General features: G+C 41.7%; 1 protein-coding gene across 2 annotated transcripts in view; it reads left to right on the top strand.

Moving 5' to 3' along the window:
- Nucleotides 1-21,695, top strand: part of pdgfc (platelet derived growth factor c) — a 36,667-nt gene that overhangs the window by 11,312 nt on the left and 3,660 nt on the right. For both annotated transcript variants that reach the window (XM_076148883.1, XM_076148884.1), the window contains exons 2-3: nt 10,660-10,852; nt 15,690-15,870. In XM_076148883.1, the coding sequence (XP_076004998.1) occupies nt 10,660-10,852; nt 15,690-15,870 (374 nt within the window). The remainder of the gene's footprint in view (nt 1-10,659; nt 10,853-15,689; nt 15,871-21,695) is intronic.

The raw sequence follows: 21,695 nt of genomic DNA on the forward strand, positions 1-21,695 counted from the left end.
AGTTTGGAGACATCAGAGAAGTCCTCAACGGATATTTGTCATGGTTTTAGAAATGGTGTGTGAGAGTAATGATGCTGGCTGGTGGGATGAAGGTGGCATACAGGTGCTTAAAGAGAAAGTTGAAGTCGCTTGATGATGGAAAATGCAGAGCAACTGTATGAGATCACGATAACCTACTACAGCAGTGGATCTTGTATATTTGAATAAATTGGATTCAGTTTTTATTTTCAGCAGAGGTATAACCGCACATTTCCATGTGAGTTGTTTGGGCTGTTTACATGTATTTGACTGATGAGATCAAAAGTCTGAATCCAACGCTTCATCTGCTGCTGTAAACCGAGTAAAATCCCCCATTACTTTGGTTGATGCAAATTAGAAGTGGCACTTTATATTTGTGACTTCATTCCATAACATCTGGTACCAATAATGTGTTTTAAAGGCCTTTTATGTGGAACGGTTTGCATAGCAATGTCATCTATACATTTTACATATCTGATGTTTTTATCAAGAGAGAGATCAACAATTGCGATAACTTTAAATTCCTAATAAACACAACAATTTGCGAGGGAACACGGAAATCCCAGGGGGGAGGCTGTGTTATTTCTGTTTACATTATACACACATATGCTCAAACTTATTAGAGAACGAAGTGAGCAAGAGCCCGAGGGAGTTGAGATGATGTAATTTATCGCTTCAGTTTGAAGTTCTTGCCCTTCAGTTTCAGAGCTTTTTAGAATTGTACACACCATTGTGTTTCTCTAAACAGCTCTGCTACAGTGATTGAAACCCAAATCCTTCAGAAACCCATGAATGAATAGAACCACAGAGAGCAGCTTTGTCGGCAAGAGTGCAATTATACAATAACTGTATTCCCCTCTTGTGGGAATTAACCTGCAGACACTAAGTCACTGCCCTCGCCGACAGACGTTTCCCCTCCAGCACATATATTTTCCCATTTTCTAATCCTCAAATTGCTACTTATGTCAACTCTGACGATCCAGGTACAAACTTGCTTGGTTTAGCAGAGCCAAGCCTTTGGCAAGTTGTTATGATGGGATGTATTCACGTTGCACTCTGTAGTTTTAAATGCATGAATTTGTTTTTTTGCAATTCATTGTGCACAGCGGTGGACTGACTTGCTATAGGCGTGACCCTGGTATAACTGCAAGAGATGTAAACATTTATCAAGGGGGCTGTCTGCGTGAACCTGGATTGGGTGCAGCTCTGCAAGTATTGTCACTCTGCTGACAAGAGTGAGAAGCTGTGGCTGCACTGGTTACCAACAGGCCTGTATGTGTGAGCGTGAGCAGGATGTTACGGAAAAAGAGCAGTTGTGCTCAGCAAACCCTCCCTCGGTAAATAGAGGTTGAAAGGAATACACTTTCATTACCCTGAGCTCCCCACTGCTGCTCCTCTCCTCCAGACAGCTGGGCCAAAAGGTTACGAGGGCTTGGTGGGGTGGCAGTAATTAGAGATCCACAGCAGTCCTCTTAAAGAAATTGATCTGTATCTGGAGGACACTATCTAAAAAGGAGACAGAGCCAGACATCAGGGAAGTTTTATTCTTAAACTGCTACAATTAGAATATTATTTCACTTCCCACCTTGTCTGCCACTTTAGATTACTCACTTGATTTGTTGCAGCTAAAAATCTCATCAGGCCTTTAAAGGATTTAGCCAGATTTACTTGCATGGCTCCAAGTTTATTCCAGGCTTGTTCTGTGTCTTTGTTTTTTATAGATGGCGATATAAATATTCCATGTCTGTTTTTTTTATTCCAGACAACCATTGAACTAAGATGGCTGTTGCTTAATAGCCTACGTGCTTTGTCTTTACAAGACTCTGACATATGCCAGCAAATTAAGTGCAGGGAGCACTGGGAGGTCTGCAGTGCTTGGATATCCATGATTTAAGATAATATTACATTAATGAGACAAGGGGAGGTAGATGTGTGAAGACAAACTCACTCAGCCGATGAATGAGGCTGTTATCCAGTTGCAATCTAAACTTTACAGAGATCCCTGCACAGATGAAGGCAATCCAAGATCAGTCTAGTAAAAACGCTATTGACCTTTTCCTAGATGTTCATTGCAGTTTGGAGTGTTTCTGCCTTGGATCCAAGGAGGCACTAAGTGGATTGTCATCAGCTAACAATACTCCCAGCTACTTCCTTTGCAAAAACCTGTGTCTTTGATTGGTCTTAATTGTAAGTTCTGGATCGGGTACACCAAAGCTGTCTTCCAATCTGGCTTGCCACAAATCCAACTGCAATTTTCTACAAACACACAGCTGTCCAGCTCACAGATGTGACTACAAAGGAGCCCGAAGCTGCCATACACAGCTGTGGAGAGAAGTTTTAAAAAAGACGTAGTTCATCTGTCAATGCCTGGTTCCCAGCCAAGAGGAGATGCGAGACCTGGCTCCCAGCGTTGGTGAGAAACGTCTCGGTCTTCATTCAATAATCAGCCAGTCAATACATTTAACAATAATTAACTTTTGATAACGATTCTGGGCCTGACAGCTGATGTGGATATTGAGTTCACATGGGGCCATCTGTACCAATAAAGGTGCAGTCTTTTATTTGCATAACCATTTCATCAAGAAAATAGACAAGAAACTGACAATTTTTATCCTCTATTTTGTTGCAGAATTTGATGCCGATATCATGTCTGAATCCAAGCTCAGAGGCTTAGGCATGTCCAGGGGTTCAACACAAATAGGTCACAGTAGTGAAAAGACTGATACTCAATCTTGCTTTTTCAGGATGCCAAACACAAGTGTGGGCACTAATTAGAGGCTCAGGGAAATCATTCAGGGACGGGGGGAAGCTTTGTAACTTGAAGCGGAGACGCTCTTGTGCAGAGAGGAGTTTCAGTCACTGAACGGGACCATGCCTGAGGTGCTGGAAAGACTTGAGTTGAGCCTTGGTGTGTCTCGTTTTCACATATCACATTTGCTTCTACACTACAAGGTGGCTTTGCAGAGCCTTATCTGGTTGTGTAATCATTTCTCAGATAACACTTTACTGGCACATTTCGCAGTAATTATAGGCATTAAATCCTTCGTGGGATTGAAGGGTTGTTTTGGGATGACAGGCTGTTGTTATGAATGTATTTATGGCATGTTGGCTTGTCCGTACGCAAAATTGACATTACTTAGTCTCATTTAGGCTAATATAATATACACTTATATATGCACTGCTTGATGGTCGTTCTAATTTCCATGTCCTTGTTTTCATTTAGGGGTCTAGTTTGAAACCTTTGCAATGCTTTAATGTGCAAAACAACCTCTTCTGCTCTCACGTCCTGCAGCACAGGTGTGCACATCAAGTGAAAACAATGGCATTAAGGTCCTCTCTTTAATCCCCCCCTCCTGCTCTGTTTTGACTGGCCAGCTGCACCAGGCCTCAGCTGGCAGCACCCACATAGTGTGAAACATGGATGCTGGCCAAAAACTTGCTAACCCCGCTCTTAGTGGGTGTGTCTGACCAAGTGTTAACATGTTGACGTTATGGAAGTAAAGGACTAATCAAAACACACTTTTCAGGTCAGTTCAGGACCCATGACTGTCTTACTTGATGCATGTGTTCATACATGATCCTCAAGTTTTGAATAAAATGATGGGAAAAGTACAAGTTCCCCTGTTTAAAAGATTATATGCTGTTCATGATGCATAAAATCTTAGTAATTTCATTTCGAGTTCATCATGGCTACACCACACATAATTTCATGATCCACTCCTGGACTTTTTGTGGGAAAGCTGCTGATGAAATAAGACAAAATGAAAGACGGAGACAAAGGATGAGGAGAAGAATCTATAACTATACTGCTGAACTATAACTATATAATTAAACTCTTGAGTTTCTTGAGAGCTCTGGAAGATAGTGTTCTACAAAACCTCTTCCCCTACTTTCACATGTGCATCTGCTTGTGTGTACAGGCACACCAAGTTACTCCCCGAGGTATCAGGTCGGGCCATCTGATATGATCTACAGATGTTTTCTATGCTTCTGCAGTAGATCTCAACAGATGTCCTTCCTACGCACGAGGCCAAGTTGACCTGCAAGTTGTTAGAGGCAGACCACCCCTCAGTCAGACGACCTAGGTTTCAGGTCATCCAATTGAATATCTGCTGCTGTGGCCTTCCTGTGTAAATCACTGTGACCCTTTCTTTTTCCTCTCGAGTTGCTGTTCTGGCCTGAAGATGAATGGGAGGTAAAACAGTGCATTTCATTTCATGAACCAATAAAGTATCGCATTATAAAGCTGTGGCATAGAAATATTTAATCCTTTCAGTGCTCGGACTGATTACATGTGTGACCTTTGAACCCATCACTGCAAGGGTGTTAAGAGGTCACGGCTATCCACCTGTTGATGACAGGAAAGGAGGAATAGACAGCAGGCTGAGTCGTTCTCTAGTCAACAACTAATATCTCCAGTGTATCAGTTTGATGTTATACAAATCCCAATAAAACATTCCATGGCCAGGGCAGTAATGGGGCCTGTAGTAGCTTGGGGCCTTAGTGCATGTTATGCATCACTAATAGCCACATGAGTACAATTTCAAAATAAAAGAAGGTACACTGCATCGACACAGTGGTCCTGTGGTGTTGAGTCGAAATAGGGATTCACTTCTATTGCTACACTTCAATTTCCTCCACATGACACTTGATTGATGGATACACATTAGCTTTGCAGTGATCAATCGTTCTCATGTTGAGATATGTAAAGGCCATGCTGCGTGTTCCATGCTGTCAATCAAATTGTATTGGCCAATAACACTACTGTTCTCCCAAAACAGTTAAATGATGACACTTGCCTAAATATAATCTGAGTTGGACAGATTAGAGGTATATACGTAGATATGAAATACACACATATGCTGTAAATACGCATACTCAAATTGAAATAAGCATGAATATGTATGTGAACGTTTCCCAAACAAAATCAGCATGCGTCAAGTAACGATCCTTTTCACCACAAGCGTTTCCTTTATTGTCCTCATCACGGTTCACACCCTCTTTGTCACCTCAAACAACACATTTTCTCCTGTTGTGATGACGACACACCATGTGATGTCTGCTCTGAGCCAACACACTGGCACACACACCTCAAGCCAAAGGCAATAGCACCGACTGGGCCCATCTTGGGTCACAGGCTGGATGTGGGTTCCCAGAAACTGTGTGAACCCATGATTCACATGCACACACATATGATGATAGTGATGGATGGTGATCATGATGATCTTCAGTGCTATAGCAGAAGCACATGCCCGCCAGATTAAATCACTTCAGTATCCCCAGTTTATTTGTTGTTGGTATGAAAGTTTCCCATAGTCTGCTATGGCTTCCTTTTACCCAACTCACTGTAAACACAAAAGCAATAAATATCCTAAGCAGGGTTGGAAATTTACTGCACCTGTGGTAACCACTGCACTTTTTAATCAGCAGCAGATGTTGGTGTGACTGCATTGGGCCTGAAAATGGAAAAAAAAAAAAAGAATTCATTGCAGGGTATAGTTTCATCACCTGACCAAAGCTACTTCAGCTCTGTTTCTGAGGAGCATTTACTGTTTTGATCAGCAGGAAACTGCACTGAAATTAAAAACAATTTGGATTTAGTGTCGGAATGTTGCAGCTGTCGATTATCGGCCAGGAAATAGCTGTCGTGACTGCTTATCCTTGAAGCATGTGGCTGTTGGGAGAACCATGTGCTGTTGGACCAATCTTTAGCCCATAATGTGTGAAAATAGTAATTTAGCCAACTAGGCAAATACAGCCCCCATGGCAGTGTAACCCACACCAATTTGATTGGGCCCTTCTGGAATGGGAATTCAGAACAATTTGGTATGGTTTACTGTCTTGTCAGGACCAATTGAGATGGAGAATAGTGATATTCTCATCTGACAGCCTATCTGAAGCTGCCAGAAATATTTATTACATCCTCAGGTTGCCCAAGTGGCTCATGTTTATGCAGAGTTATGTCTACTGTATCATGAAGACTGACTACTAGATAAATGCCAAAGCTTAAGGTCTGAATTAGTGAGACTCTGTGATGATATCATGTGAGGATGGATGAATGTAGTGAACATAACATTAGCCAAAATGACTGGCTGCAACTGATCCCTCTCCTTACGGGAACATACGCAAGTGTGGAGAACGGCTGTCTTCTGAGCTTGTTTCTCCAACCAATGTGTTAAAACATCTGTCTATTCATATACAGTATGTGCATCTGTGTTTGGAAAGTGTATTTGTATGTGGAAGCAATGTCTGTGTGGAGCGATAGGCAGGGGATGGAGTGTGTGTGAGTTTTCTATTTATAGTAACTCGTAATGTGTGTGTGTGATTATTATTTTTAGCAGCAGTAGTACTTGTTGTGATACTAGTTTAGGCAGTAGTATTTATAGTTTATTATCAGCATTCATCCATGTTGAGTGTGTGTGTGTGCAGTAACGTAACTCTGGTTCTCTGCACGCACGCTTCACTCCGGATTTGTTTTGGCAGGGGAAAGGTTAATGTTTAACAGCATGAATGGTTCACCCTCTAACGTGTGAACAAAGCACAATGGCTGCACTGTATAGGCTCCTATTTATTCAGACTCACTTCCTCCCTTAATAGTCGGCTCTACTTTCCTTACAGAGGAAAAAAGTAGGTCAAGGAAAAGTCATGTTTGAGGTAATTCACTCTAGGGGACCGCTTCTCTGATCATTAGATGACATTGGTTAACCCCGAGAGTGAGGTCATTTTCAAGCCCAAGTTACACCCAGAATCAGAGCTGACTGGTAGTGTGTCTGCGCATTTTACAATAAATCACACCGGGGGAGGATATCAATGGGAAAGCTGAAGAGAGAGGCATGAAAAGGCGGTATTGTTTATCTAAAAAATAATAAAGAAAAGCTGCAGGAAAAAAAAGAAAATAGACTCTTGGTATGTCGGGTCCTGGTTTGTGACTTTGTGGATCTTGTTTTAATCAAATGGAGGTTTTTGAAGTATTCCTAAGGAGCATGCTCTTAAGGAGTTCCGGCTTTGATGCGAGTGAACAAAAGACTGTAGTGAAGAATCACTTGGGATGGTTCATTCTTGAACCGCAAGGCACACAGACCTGAACTGAAGAGGAATGCAAACGTATTGTGCCCCCCATCTCCTGCATTTACTTGTGATGAGTGCGCGAGGATTATGTGGGATATTTGCAGACTCTTTTGGATTAAGTATGATTCCATCCACGCAGATCTCTGGAATACCTTTTCATCAGGGCCCAATTCTGCCATGTCGAGGCATTTCTTTTTCATTTTCATTCCCTTTCCTCGACATCAAGAAAGCTCAGATTTTCCTTTCACATTCTGCCCTTAATTACAGCCGGTACAAAGATGCATTCCACTCAACATTTAACTGATTTGCCTGGAGAATTATATTCAGGAACAGCTACCAAAAGAATGCATCTATTTGTAACCGTGCACATTTTTCGTTTTGCTCGGGCCGCCTGAAATATTGAAACCATATGTACACTTACAGTTACACTTGCATTACAGTACATCTGGGATCATATATTAAAGATTCACATATTTAGTTTTCCATTAATCATTATGTACTTTATGAGCCTGTATGTTAGAGCTACACAGTAATAGGGATGTAATTAAAAACATGTCATTGTGATGGAAGGCCAAGCTTTAATAGCATGAAAGCTATCGGCGTGTTTCCTCCTGAGCCAGCAAATGGATACAAAAACAGTCAATCAAACCTAGTGTGCTGCCACTACTTGCACAGCAGATTAAAAGAGTAATCAGCTTTTTTTTCCAGTCATTTCTGCAAAGACATCAAAGACGCATTGACTCCTGGAACAAGAGGTCAGGTGAATTTATTTGAATGGGATCAGGCTGTAAACCCTCTGACACAGGTGTAGGCTCCGGAGCGTTCTTGGACCATGAAATACAGCTTTGAGGGGGTTTGCATGCCAGCGCTGCCGCATTAAAGTGTCTCATTTTCTGCCTGCAAGGAATGCAAGTATCATTTTGCATTGGTTTGATTTGTTAAAACAAGGTGGCTTTTATTTGGATAGACAGTTTGTACTGGACGCCAAAATGCTTCATCGTTGTGAAAGAGCCTGTTCATTGGGAAGTCATGTCGGGTCTTTGTTTGTCTTTGCATCTGGCACACTGTCAATAAAGCTGTTCCCACCTGGCTTGTCACCAACCTAAATGAAAACATTAAAGTGATACGTGCAGTCCAACAAAACAGTTATTATGTGTCTCTTGCTGTTTTATCTTTTCTTTGTCTCAGATGCCAGGATAGAAAGTCTGGTTGACATCATCTTCATGTACAATAAATGCTGCTACAATAGTGATATACAATAGTGAGGAGCTGAATCTAGGCCTTAAAGAACTAAATGTGAACAAATAGCACTATTGAAAGTTAAACTATTGCAGTTAAACTTTGGTTTCGCCTCTGTGTTTACCACTTTATCCAATTCTTGCAAGACTTTTATCTTCCAAGCCTTATTATCCACATATTCATCCATCACAAAGACTTTTCATATGAACACTCGACGTTTTTACATAAAAGTCATGATATCTTTTCTTGTGTAACACAGTAGCTGATGCACAAACCAAACATTCTTTAAAAGAAAACAAATTCATAAAAAAGTAGTAAGTTAATTTTAAAAAGCTGAGACATGACATGATTGAATGTTTTATTTTGGAAAGCAATTGCATGCACAGACAGCTAACATGAGCTCATGTAGTCTGCAAAAGACATATGTGCTCTCACTCAGTGATCCACTTTGAATTGTCACTGACTTGGAATTACCAAAAAGGCCACTAGTAATGAAAGTGGATGATACCCAGCTGTGGTTGGGTTCACGCTCACTTGTTTTTCGGTGACCGCTCCCTCAGACAGAGGTGTTGTTTTTGGAACCATCCTGAGCCACTCAAAGTTGGTTGGGAGCCATTAGCTGAGACTGTCCAGGGTTAGCACCCGGCGCAACGTAATGCGCCTGTGTTTTTGTTTCTTTTGAAAGCAAATCAACTCGGGATGAATCATGTCGCTGGCTGTGAATCACATCCCTAAATCAAATTTATGGCAAAATAAAGAGTAATCAAGTGTGTTTCAGATGTAAATTTGTCCATACAAGCTGCACTGGGGAAATTGTTACTCATCCATTTAATGCAGCAACAAACTTTCAGCAGCACGCTCCCACTCCCAGGCTCATTAAACGCCTGCTGGTTCCTCTGACAGCACGATGTGTTGGATTGGTTTCAGTACTGCGAGATGGGCTGATTCCATTTTAGATGGAACATGTTGACCCTCATGACAAAGTGTTAGACATTGTTATATTTTCCTAATTCCCTGTGTAACACTTCATCTTAGAGATGTCTTATAACATAGAGGTCCATGTTCATAATTTCGCTCTCTTAATATAATTTGCAATGCTATATTGTGCAAAAAACACATTGATCTACCATTACTCCCCCTTGCTGCTGCACTACTGTGCACGCGAACGAAAACAGGGCATTTTAGGTACTGTCTCATCAACTCCAACTGGTTTGTATTGTGTATTCAAACTAGATAAGAAACAAAAAATCTGAATATGTCCCCTTTAATATTATGCACCACAAAATAATGCGTTGGCTTTCCTACCCAGTGAAAATCCAATGAAATGAACAAAGTTTTGTAGCCTCATCTGACCTCAGCGCTGTATTTCAGCTAATTTAATTTAGCATGACTTTAAAACACAAAGGACTATTGTTTTGGGATACAAACAGTCAAGTGAAGTAGATTCTCTTTCAACAGTGATGATAGAACAAAGCTCATAGAACATAACTTCTAGCTACTTTATCCCCTGAAATGTAAGAGAGAGAGGGAGAAATCCCAGTGATTTGGACAAGTAGCAACCAAAAACTTCCCCGGCAGGAAACCACACGAATCGTGTGGTTGTTCTAGGGTCCCATTTGTTCATGATAAAAATACCGAATGGATAATAAGTTCCTTGAATGTGCTGCGTTGATGTTTAAAAGGCAAGTGTTTGTATTCTGACGGTTTACAGGATGGTAATGGTTAGTCTCTCTTGCCTAAACCTGATCTATTTCTAACACCAATCTTGTGATCGGAATCGGTTCAGGCTGTTGGTTGTGAGGCTCAGATGGGGGGGCTCTCATCGTGTGCTGGGGTCCTGGGGGACTAAATGACAAACTATATCACTGTGATTAAAACCCTGCAGCCACTGGCCCCAGTGGACATTGGCGGCATTCTCAAAGAAGATTGTCTACCCATTATGTTTTCCTTTCCTGTATCCTTGATCCATCCTGAAGAACCCTATCGCAACACGGAAGACTACGGCAGCAATTCATCTCTTGAGTGTGATCAGCCCCAGGCACAGGCTCCATGGGAATATGACCCCATGAAGAAATCATTTCACAGTGGGGCCTAATAAGAAAAAGACTCATTTCTATCATGCAATCAATGGAAATAAGAAGTTTGAAGCCAGATATGTTTGCCAGACAAAGACAATTTGAAGCCAAACGTCATCTCTGTCTCATATGAGTTACGTTCACATTGGACAATTCTTTAGTATGCATTTTACATCAGTTTTGTGCCAGTGTGCGAAGACGCGATGACATTCATGCTTATGCAAGACAGCAAGTTTTATTTGGCTGTTTTCTCTTTTAGGAGTGCAGGAATCTCAGCAGGAGAAGACCATTACAGTGTCTGGAGAGGGAATGGTCCACAGCCCAGACTTCCCACACACCTATCCCAGGAATACCATGTTGGTCTGGAGACTGGTAGCTACCGGCAACATGAGGATCCAGCTCACCTTTGATGAGAGGTTTGGTCTGGAGGAACCTGAAGATGGAATATGCAAGTAAGAACATACATAGTTATTGAGTCTCACATGTATGCACATACATGGAAAACAAAGTCATTATGTAACCTTATAATTGGGTTTAAGGTGGATTGATTGCAGTGCACTTGTTCTCAATGTCAGCACGGTTCATTTTTCATCCCTGTTGTTTAGATTTGTAGGATTTTTTGGGGGGAATTTTGTTTAAGGATTGTTCAGCCTTGGCGGAGGTATGCGTTCTGAGTGAGATATTAATGAGTGAAAGATGCAATGTTCAGTTCTGAAATGACATATCTGAGACTTTTTATATTAGGTGTTATGTGTCATTGCCTTTTATACTTATACTATATCGCTCTTTCCTATTTACCACCATGTTGCAGATACATGACTATTTACTATAACATTAAGATTCACAGTTAGTTTTCTTCATTATTCTGTACTCACGGTCTATGTAAAATGAAAACCACAAGCAAACAACAGTAAAAACTACAAATCTGTAGCATGTAAGGACTCTCAATGCTCTCAAGACCTAAAGGTTGACCTAAAAGTTTCAAATAGGTAGTGTTTTTGTAGAAGAATAGAAAGAAAAAGACGGAGAACATGAATTTCCTCTTACATGATGAGGTGTTTCCCTATTTCTCCCTCTACTTTCTCCTCCACACAGGGCTTCCCCCGATTGCCGTGCCACATATGCCTAACGATGTGTTCTGCCCATGTTGTATAGACTATCTTTAAAGATTTAGAGTGAAGCGTGGCCATTTGTGAAATTGCCTTCGGTCTGCCATGACAGCTCATGAATATTGAAAAGCCAGTAGCGGAGTGATTTGTTTCACCCAAGACACCATGATCATGTGGAACAGGCCAGCATATTTTCCTTGATTTAATCAATAGCATGTGATTGTTAGAAAAAGAAATGCTCTGCCTTCAGATTACTAAAAGATCCACCCGCATAAATACACGATCCTTCACTTTATTTAGGACTCCACCTTCATTCGGGTTTGCCTCTGTTATTATTCATTTAAATCGGAGATCCTGAGGCTGAGCAATCGATTTACCCTGTGTGCATTATCCTCAGTGCCCTGCTGTCAATATATCACAGCTGACTGGTTAGGGTGGAGGAGCCCAACACTGGGGGAAGGTGACTTCCCTAGTATTCCTAGAGAGCCCCCTAATGGGTGACAGGGTGAACGACAGCGAGAGAGCTGCCAAGGTTTAGATTAAAATCACTACATCAACATGTACTTGCAGAAAAATTATGAGAGATTGATGCCTTTGTACTAGTGTTGGTTCCAGTACATTTAACTTAAGTTATTAATGAAATGAGCTCCATTGTGACACTTGAAGCGCTTGGTTAGATGAGTTGCAGCTGGTTTAGCTTCCTACTGTCCTCTGCCAGTTGCATGTTTAGTGACCGGAGAGCATGGATGAAACACAGGTCATGCAATATAACATGCAAATTGCACATTACGATTTTCATATCAGCAAAACTAATTAATCATATTTGAGTTAAGGTAATTCAAGCCCCCGGTAAACTCTGCGGTGGGCCAAGTGCACATTGATGAATGAGGTTAGTGTTGCTTACAAAAGCCCTGTGAGGTAAAGTTCCACAGTGGGGCAGGGTGCAGATTGACAACCTTTGTGCCGTCCTGCCTTTACAAGACTACACTAGTCGGCGTCCCCGGGGAGAGGGGCGAAAGACAATAACAAAACATCCTTTTTTCAGGGTCATGTCAAGTCAATGCCACGTCTACCGCTGCAATTCTTACATTCCTCCGCCCGCTCCCCGGCCGAGGCCCAACAGGTTTTGATCGGATCCCAAGGTACACACGCTAGGCAGGGTTGGCAGACAGATGAGTTCAGCTTGCAATCACAAGCGGAAACAGACATATATTCACAACTCTGTCTCTTTCACATTTTTCATGCCCTTTTGCCGTCTTTTTCTCTCCCTAAAACACACTCTTTGTCACTCTTCCTAAGTCCCCCCCCCCACACACACACACATACACAGACAGAGAGACAGCATTCCCATGTAAGTCCTCTACCCTTGTCTGCTTGTCCTTTATCCTTTATGCATGTTTAAAAAAATGTATTTACTAACTTCCCCTATAGACCGCTCTAATCGCATTAGAAGGAAACACATTCGTACACAGTGTTACTAATGCTCTGCTCTTACCCTTGTGTCACTGCACAATGTGATGCAAATAACAGGACTCTAATCTGCTGCCCAGTGATTCACGGCCATGGCCCGGGATAAAACAAATAACAGTGTGCGCGTGTGAGCTGTTCAGCTCTGGTATAGGGAGCTGGCAGCCAACAGACGAGTGCAAAAGACGAGTGAAGACCGAGTTGTTAAGATGCTCATTTGCTATTCTGTTTGTCTGTGGCATGATGAAAAGCATTCTTACCAAATCCACTGGAGGAGAGGCGTATTGGAGGGGGATTGGTCTCTTGGCTGGTTGGCATGGCAGCAGAGTCGTGCTTGTAGGCTCACAGACTGAACCGTTCTCGATTAAACATTCATGCCCTCCCCCTTTAGTCTGAGGGGATACGACCAAAAACACTGTCTTTTACGCTAATCTGCATAATTTCACTGGTAGATCAACAAATATTGCGCAAGGAGCAAACAACTGGAGAGAGAGCTTTGTGAACACTCGCGCGTCACTCCACTTCTGTAATAAGTAACCGACTGTAGGTGCGGTGTGGTATGTATGTCAACAGATTTGTAAATCGGAGAAACCGCTGTAAAACACGGCGATGTTGAGCACATGGTGATGTGTAATGATCAGGGCAGTCTGCATTATTGATGAGCAATCTGTCAAGACGCCGGAGCTGTCTGAGGAGGAAGCCTTCTCTCTTCAATCATCTCCATCGAACAAGAAGAAAGAGGCTAAACTGATATTTGATCAATGTTCAAATTCGTTTTTATTTATTCACATCAGTCTGATTCAATACACACTGTTACCTGTGTATTCGAAGTTCTTGCTCAATAGCCGTGAGCAAATCGTACCTTTCTGAGACTGGTAATGTTTGTTTTTTGAGACTTGTGTCAGAAATATGCGGCTTTGATGGATGTGTGGCTTCATTATGTCAGACATGGCCAGAATAATATCCAATATTTCATCTGCTGCAGAACCTTTTCATTGCATTGTACAGCTAAACCAGTAAATGTTCTGTATATTTAACCTGATATCATCGGAAACCTGTCAATGTGCCATTTTGTGAAAGCAGAAATTCAGCTTTGCCTTTCCTAATACGTTTATTTGTTCGGCTTACATGCTTCCTGTGTAACTATTGCCAAATCAAAGGTAGCAGACGCTGTACATATATTGACCGCCCTCCTCCTGAGTTTATTTAACATCAGGAAAATCCAATTTTCCTCTGGCATGTGTCGCTCCATGTTGTTTCATTGAGGCCAGCCTGAACTGAAGCTGTCGAGCCGGCGCAAAGTGTAAACATTATCTTTGAAATCCAAATATCCTAATTGGCAGGACTAAATGAGAGTTTAGCCTGTTGACGCGAATGGCAAAGTGATTAATCCCAAAGAGTGAAGAGTCTGTGAAACGGCTTTATTGAAGGTGGCGTAACCACTGGGTATACACACACAGGTATAAATAATAATGTCTGAACTCCTGACCTGCGTATGCTGAGGATTGGTTGATGTTAGCCTTGGCACAGGAAGTCTGGAGCATGGCCACTGCTGCTTCCACCTCTGCGCTTCACCATGTTTGCTGGTGTATCATGGATCTGCACAGTGTGGCCCATGAAAAGAGAGACAATGTTTGATAGAAATGGAACTATACAGCCGTTATTCTTTAGGTTTTGAGTGGAGTTGGTCCTTGAAACCTGTGAAAATCACATTGTGTGCTTTATCGTTGGAAAGAGAATTCAAAATAACGAGATGATACAGGTTCAGAAATAACAGATAATATCAGATAAAATAAATATATTTTGCACGACCCCATGAGTGTGTAATTAATTTCTTATCCTTGTCATCCACTCAAAACAGAGCTCTCGTCGTGCCTGTTTAATGATTTCCAAAGTGGAGTCTTTGTAAACATCAACTGAACATTTGATATGCAGTCCATGTAAAGAGGCCCGGAGCTCCCCCAGAGTCAACATCTGACAAACTCCAAGCTTTAATTAAAAACTAAATCTCTGTGACATGGTCTGCATGCAGCGTGTAGCATCAGTGTAATAGGTTTGTCAAAGGGCGGCATCAGCAGTCATTACCGCTAACTGTTCAGAGGAGCTGCTCCGCCGCACTGACCACTGACCTGAGATTTGTCCACAACACACGAGCAAGCACTTCAGCTTCATTGTATAAATTAAATACGGGCGGTAAATAAACAAATCACACACATCCGCAATTAAAGACGACTTTCTTCAGCTTTAATATATGTATTTTATGACGTTACATTTTTATTTCCCCTGGTGGTTCCACGTACAATCGCTTAACCTCTGCCAGTGGTAGCTCAGAGATGAAAGGGGTTGTGGTTGATCTGGGAAGATGCTGTTTCAAGGCGTTTTCACACCTTCGTGGTTTTGCCCATTCCGAGCATCCGAGCATTTTTTCCCCTTGGAATGTTTCATTAGTGCAGGGATGAAGGCTTAACGAAGCGAGACCTTTTTCCGGAAATGTAATCGATCCCGTCAGATAATCTCTGAACCAACCTTAAGTGGATATATTGAGTTTGTGATTAAAACATTCTGCTCACATAATTTTGCTTTGGTATAAATGATAATGACGACTAGGAATATATCCCAATTCCATAATTGTTACGAGGATAATTTAAGGGTAAATGTGATCAAAGTAACTCCTTATTCCCACACCAAGCCAATCTCTGTGTCTCTCTACTAGGTATGACTATGTGGAGCTAGAGGACCCAACTGAGAACACTATCCTGGGTCGATGGTGTGGTTCACAGTCGGTGCCTGCTAGTCACACTTCCAAGGGCAGTCAGGTCAGGATCCGATTCATCTCTGACGAGTACTTCCCCTCTGATCCGGGATTCTGCATCCGCTACTCCCTCCTGCCTGTGGTAAGTATCAGATTCAAGAGGTAAACTTGTGCATTATGGGCTTCTGTTGTTTTGATCAGCCATACAGCTCGAGCTTAGAGTCAAATCCCGTTCTTCGTTGTCTTCAAAATGGTGCAAATGTGGATTGTAGGAGAGAAACTATGACTGCAGCTACTCCACCGACATCAGGGAGCTGACACGACAATAAGCAAAGCATCTTCCGCTCCATCCTAGTACAATTAAAGAGTTATGCAATCTGCCTGTTACATAACACAGCTCATGTTGCAATCCATTTCTGCTTTAGTGTAATTTTGAGCATCAGCAGGGAGAGATTATGAAGCGCTTATTTTTTCAGACTACCGCCACACAAACCAGGACATGTCATGAACTTGTGCGCACACCAAGTATAACCAATTAATGGACTGAAAGTTCCAGAGTTGGGTGAAGTTGTGCTTGGTTTTTTTAGAGACGGATGAGGTGACTCATAACTCCAGCTGATTCTGGTTTTACGTATAAATAAAAGATTCTGGTGTTTTGTTTTTCCGTTCACTGGTGACTCCCCTGCTGACTCTCGTGGGCTGAATCGGTGTTATCCTGAGATGCCACTTCAGCAAATTACTAACCTTTGATCGGGATTGGCAGAACTACTCAGGAAGCATTGCTGATGGACCTTAATGAGTGTGCATTTTTTGGAGTAGGAAAACTCAAGCAATTTGAAAGGATTTGACGAGAGACGGATGCATTGTAGGTTTTAGGCCTGTTTTAGATTCATGAAAAATGGAAAGAAACCACAAGCCTCTGGAATCTTTTACTAGAGCTGGCGTTATTAGATTTGAAGTTCCCAACATTGTAGTGTCTTGGAATTTGTGAAATTCCACTATATGGTCAGTTGTTGTTTTATACATTTTGAAGTTAACTATGTCTCCAACCCCTAAAGGTACAGTGTTCTCGCATGAAACAATCCGTTGGTCAATCAGACTCAACCCTTTGAAACTGCAGTGTCATCACAACTGCTCTCCAGATGCAATCATATAAGTCAGAGAGATGAGGTGTCTGTCTCAGTGTCACTGATTGTGTTGCTTGAGACCGAGATGGAGCAAAAAATAGCAGCTTGCATTTCACAAAGAGGTCTGCTGACCCTCGGGGGGGGATTCATTCGAGTTCTTGAAATGGAAGTAGGAATTAAGGGATAGAAGTGCTCTTTGTGTGGAAAATGCAACGCTGCTCTCTTTCATTTCGCACTCAGGTTTTATCATCGCAAAGCTGAAAAGTAATATCCTCTTTTTTGAGCTTTTACATTAAACTACATCATAAAGATACCCATATTATGTTACTGTACTGCCCCCAAAACATTTCCCACTGTATCTGACTGTAAGCTGCGTCGCTGCGTCTCTTTCTTGCACTCGCTCGCTCTTAATTGGACACAGCTGTGACCTTGGTCCCACAGTGTAGCCAATGTTAACCTTTAAAGGTTTCACAGCAAACGCTTGGAACTATTTACGTGAAGTCAAAGGTAAATACATAAGAAAATTCTTCCCCAGCTCACTTAATTGTTTAAGGGTACTTGTAGCTGTCTAAATCACGATTATAGTGAGGAGCTAAGACTGTAAAATATCAGGTCAGGATGAAGTAGTGTGTGAGATAAAGCTGAAACTTTGTGAGTTTCTTGCTAGTAAAGCCAGTTATTATGATAAAGTCGAGTTAATGCACAGAAGCACTTGCACACACTGTAATAGATCAATAATCCCCCTTTTTATGCTTATGGCATCCTATAGCATTACAGTGTGGTTGTATACAAATCATTTCCTGTGGCGGAACCAGAGTCATTATAAATAGAATAAGGTAACGAGTAATAAATGCCCTAGCAACTACAGACTAAATATAGAGATCTGTCTACCAGTTGTAGTGCTACAGTTTGAGAGGTCTTATGAGATCTTTTTTTTGTAAAGTCACAAGAAAGTCACGTGACTAATCATCAACTCTCCACCCTGTCCTTTTCTTGCCCCCTGTGTAAAGGCCTTGAGTCTTTGTCTTCATCCCTGCCCACCCGTGTGTCGTGTTCTCTTATTTCCTCCGCCTGGTCTTCAGACCACACACATAGACTCCGTTCATCCCTGCAGCTTTCACTGACAAAGGCCCGGAGATAAACTGAAGCGGCAAGTGCCATGTTTTAACCTGTCATGTTTCAGTTTTGTTCACTTGCTTTAAGTAAACAGTTCTACCCCTCATTACTCCCTAATGGCCCGCAGCCCTGTGAAATCTGACAAGCACAAATAGGCTACCGAGGTCACTGATGGTGCTTTGTATTCTCTCTGCAACTTGTTTTTTTTCGAACATGGAACATGTCTTATTGCTGAATCGTCGCCTACAAAAACACCATTAACAGCAGCAGTGACGGACGCAGCATTTACTTTTGTGGACGTGTCATCCTGAAAAGCCTCAAAGTTGCATTTGTCAAAAAACAGACATGTTGAAAGTGAAGACTATAATTTCAAGGGTTGTTTAAATCAGAAATGTTTGCAGGAAAACGTTGTCATTTAAAGTCTTTGAGGTCAAGTTGTTATCTACGTCTGGTCATTCCACCAATCATCCAAGGAGCTTCTTCAGTTTGGATCACTGGTAGGGAATAACTCAACATTAACCCTTTAGAGCTATTGACATCTTGGACCAGGTGACTTCTTTGGTCACATGGACGCAACATGAGTGTGTCTACAGTCTCATGAGTCTCGACACATCTTCAAGACCAAACAAGTCCAGTGGCTTTGATTTGCCATTACTTTATTATTATGACAGCCATTTGCCATTATTGACAGCTTCTATTCCCTCAGAAAATTATTGGATCAAATTATAGGTTACTGTTAAAAGACATATGCAATGGCTATATGGGAGAGTATCAATGAGAGTAATGACAGTAATTATGAGTGATTTAAAAATAAATATTTCTGAGGTAAAGAGAAATTACACTGGATCAGTTTTCATTAGTGTTCTTTTTCATCTAATTGGTGTCTAGACTTTTTACACATCAGTGATAGTTGACGTGTTTATTGGAAATGATACTGTCTGGGTAGCTTTAATAGGTTTAATTTAACTTCCAATTTGATTAGTTAACAGCAAACACATCCCGCTGTTCTGTTTTGGCACAGACTGAACTATAGAGCAAGAGAGGAGGAAAGGTTGTCTTTATTATTCCAACTTGAGGTGCGGAAACCATTATGGGAAAAGGAAGTTATGTCCTCTCCGTGTTCTGTCTGGTTTACCTTTGAACCGTTCCTCAGACAGTAGAGGAGCGTGCTAGAACAGCAGCGCTCTGTTTCCTCTGTGGTAGACCAGCAGCTACTGGAACCCAGTGCCACGCAGGGGCCAGTTCAGCTTATATTTAAACAAGCAATAATTCCTCTCCACCACTTCCACGGAATGGAGAAAAAAAAAGTCTGTAATTCACTGGAAGAGATTTTAGAAAAGCGAAAGGGCCGAGGCAAAGGGGTTGTTAAAACATAAAAGAGAGGAAGGCTGTTGAATGGAGAGTGAGGGGTGTTGAGTGGTTAACGTTTTGGGTTAAATAGAAAAACAAAACATAGATCACTGTCTTTGAAAGGTTGTAATTCAGCAAGAAACAGTTCTGCTACCTTGGTATTGAGATGTAACTCACAAATGGACTTCTCTTCCAATGTCTGAAATAGTGGGATGGAGGTTGATAGGAGGAAGGAAGCAAAGATCCTAGAAACGAGCACTGGATGATGATTGGAAAAGCCGTGCAGGACCGTTAGGAGTCGATCCATTGGCATGATAAAACAGAGGCCTCTTCTTATACCAACCTCAATTGCAGTGTATGGTGCGGCAAGACGAAAAATACTTCTTCTTTTCACGCACAACAGACGTTGTTGCTTACTCAAAGCAATGATGTGCTGGGAAGTGGTTTGCAACTCCATGAGAAAGAGAAGATATTGTTTTCGAGAGGTCTCGCAGGATGCTATTTCAGAATTGTCATTTCAACATACTTAGTTCAACCTGTCATTTCAGTTGCCAGAAATAGCTTCATGCGGTCGCGCTGTATAAGAACAAAGCAAGCTCGAAATGAGGTAATCACAGCTTGTAAACTGGGGGCACAGGGGGTTTAGAGAGTTTGGTGATGATGAGAGGTACATCAGCAGCCCTTCACGCTAGTCACTATAGGAAGAAATGCATGTCAGCATTTTAAAGCACAAAAATAGGACAAAAGCTCTTTTCTGAAGTCTTTTTTTACAAGGGCCCCACACTTTACCCTGTCAAAATCACTGTAATGCTGCCTGTGTTGTAAGTGTTGTATTTCAAATGGCAAGTGTAAGAACACACTGCCCACTGCTGAATATCTCTCAATTTGCCTTTTTCCAATAATCAAGTGATTTTCCTCACAATAGACACAACTTGGAACCATCTGGAATCCTTTTCTTGAAGGAACTGTGGAACATAACAGAGACCAGAGTAGGTTTGGCTTTAATATCTTGGAGCAGCACTTCAGACACTTCAAAAGACAAAATGCTTTATAATCACAGCTGCTGTGGTGCAGATTGCCGATGAGCTCAGTGGCCATATCAGCCAATCAACGAGCTGAGATTTTTGCAGCCACATCTGGACCGAGCAGTGTCTGTGTGTTCCTCACTGTCACTCGGGCCGAGCATAAGTGGAGTTATGCGAGAGTGAACAAAAATCGTTTTCACACCTAAACAGAGCTTTGATAAGCCTCAGGACCAGTGAGGAAGTAGTCTTAAGCAGTTGTCGAATACAAAAGTTACAACCAATTTTCAGTGTCTTTGTTAAAGCTGCAAATGGATTAAGCACACCAACATAGTTCAGGTTTGGAAGTCGCTGTCACATGAAATGATGTCTAAGCAAATACTGAGTTACACCTGGTTTATATTTTGTAAAGCAGACCATTATTTTCCATTATGATCAGTTAAGGAACACACAAAAAACCACATCCTTAAGTTGAAATCTGCTTTTGCTTGTCTGTATAGTGCAGATTTATACGGACAAAAAAAGGGAGTGGAAGGAATGAGCCTCTAAATCGTAATAAAGCATACATCATGCATCTAGAATTTATCTGGATTGTGTTATCAAGCCAAGTTTATAAGACTCATGTACCCTGCTTTTCTTTTCAACTTATTCCATCATACTTCCAACATATGTGAAGTTGCGGTGGCCCATTTTAAGTGCTTTGTTCCTAAATTCCTTATGTTGAAGCTCCACTGCTCATAGCTTTTTTCACACCATTTTCATCCGTCTCTGAAGAATTGCTTGGCTCCTTTATTTGAAGCAGAGTGTCGCTAACTGGAGGGGTGTTGCACCTTCGACATTCACAAGCTGTTAATGGTTTCCAGTCGGCACCGTTAGCCACCGCCAAGGCTCAACTAATAAGAACCACACCGCTTTCCTCTGTTGGCTGGCAGTGCACCTCTGGATCGCTGTGTTCACACTGCACTGAATGAACAACATGATCAGTCTGTCTCTAGAAGTAGTATTTTCACATTTTTACCCCAGTAAGTTTGAGCCCAAAGAAACCATGAATGTTTGGTTTGATGTACGGCATTAGATAAAGCTGTGGATCTGTTGTTTTTGCTGTTTTTCTACCGTCTCCTCATTCTGTAGCACATCCAAAGAGGATTTCTGAGGAGTGCTGACTGATTACACAGGATTGTGCCGTGTGTAAATCTGAAGGGAGTTCCCTGTGCTTCAGCTATTATTCAGTGTGACAGTGCTAATGCATTCGCTGTTTTATGATTTCCCGTCTCTTGTGTCTGGTTCAGCAGAAAAAGCCTCTTTTCTACCTTACATCTCTCTAGTGCCTCTACAGGGATGAAGCTGAAGTG

The sequence above is a fragment of the Genypterus blacodes genome, unplaced genomic scaffold, assembly GCF_046128005.1.
Source record: "Genypterus blacodes isolate CSIRO-AG114 ecotype Tasmania unplaced genomic scaffold, CSIRO-AGI_Gbla_v1 ptg000044l_1, whole genome shotgun sequence".
NCBI classification, from domain to species: domain Eukaryota; kingdom Metazoa; phylum Chordata; class Actinopteri; order Ophidiiformes; family Ophidiidae; genus Genypterus; species Genypterus blacodes.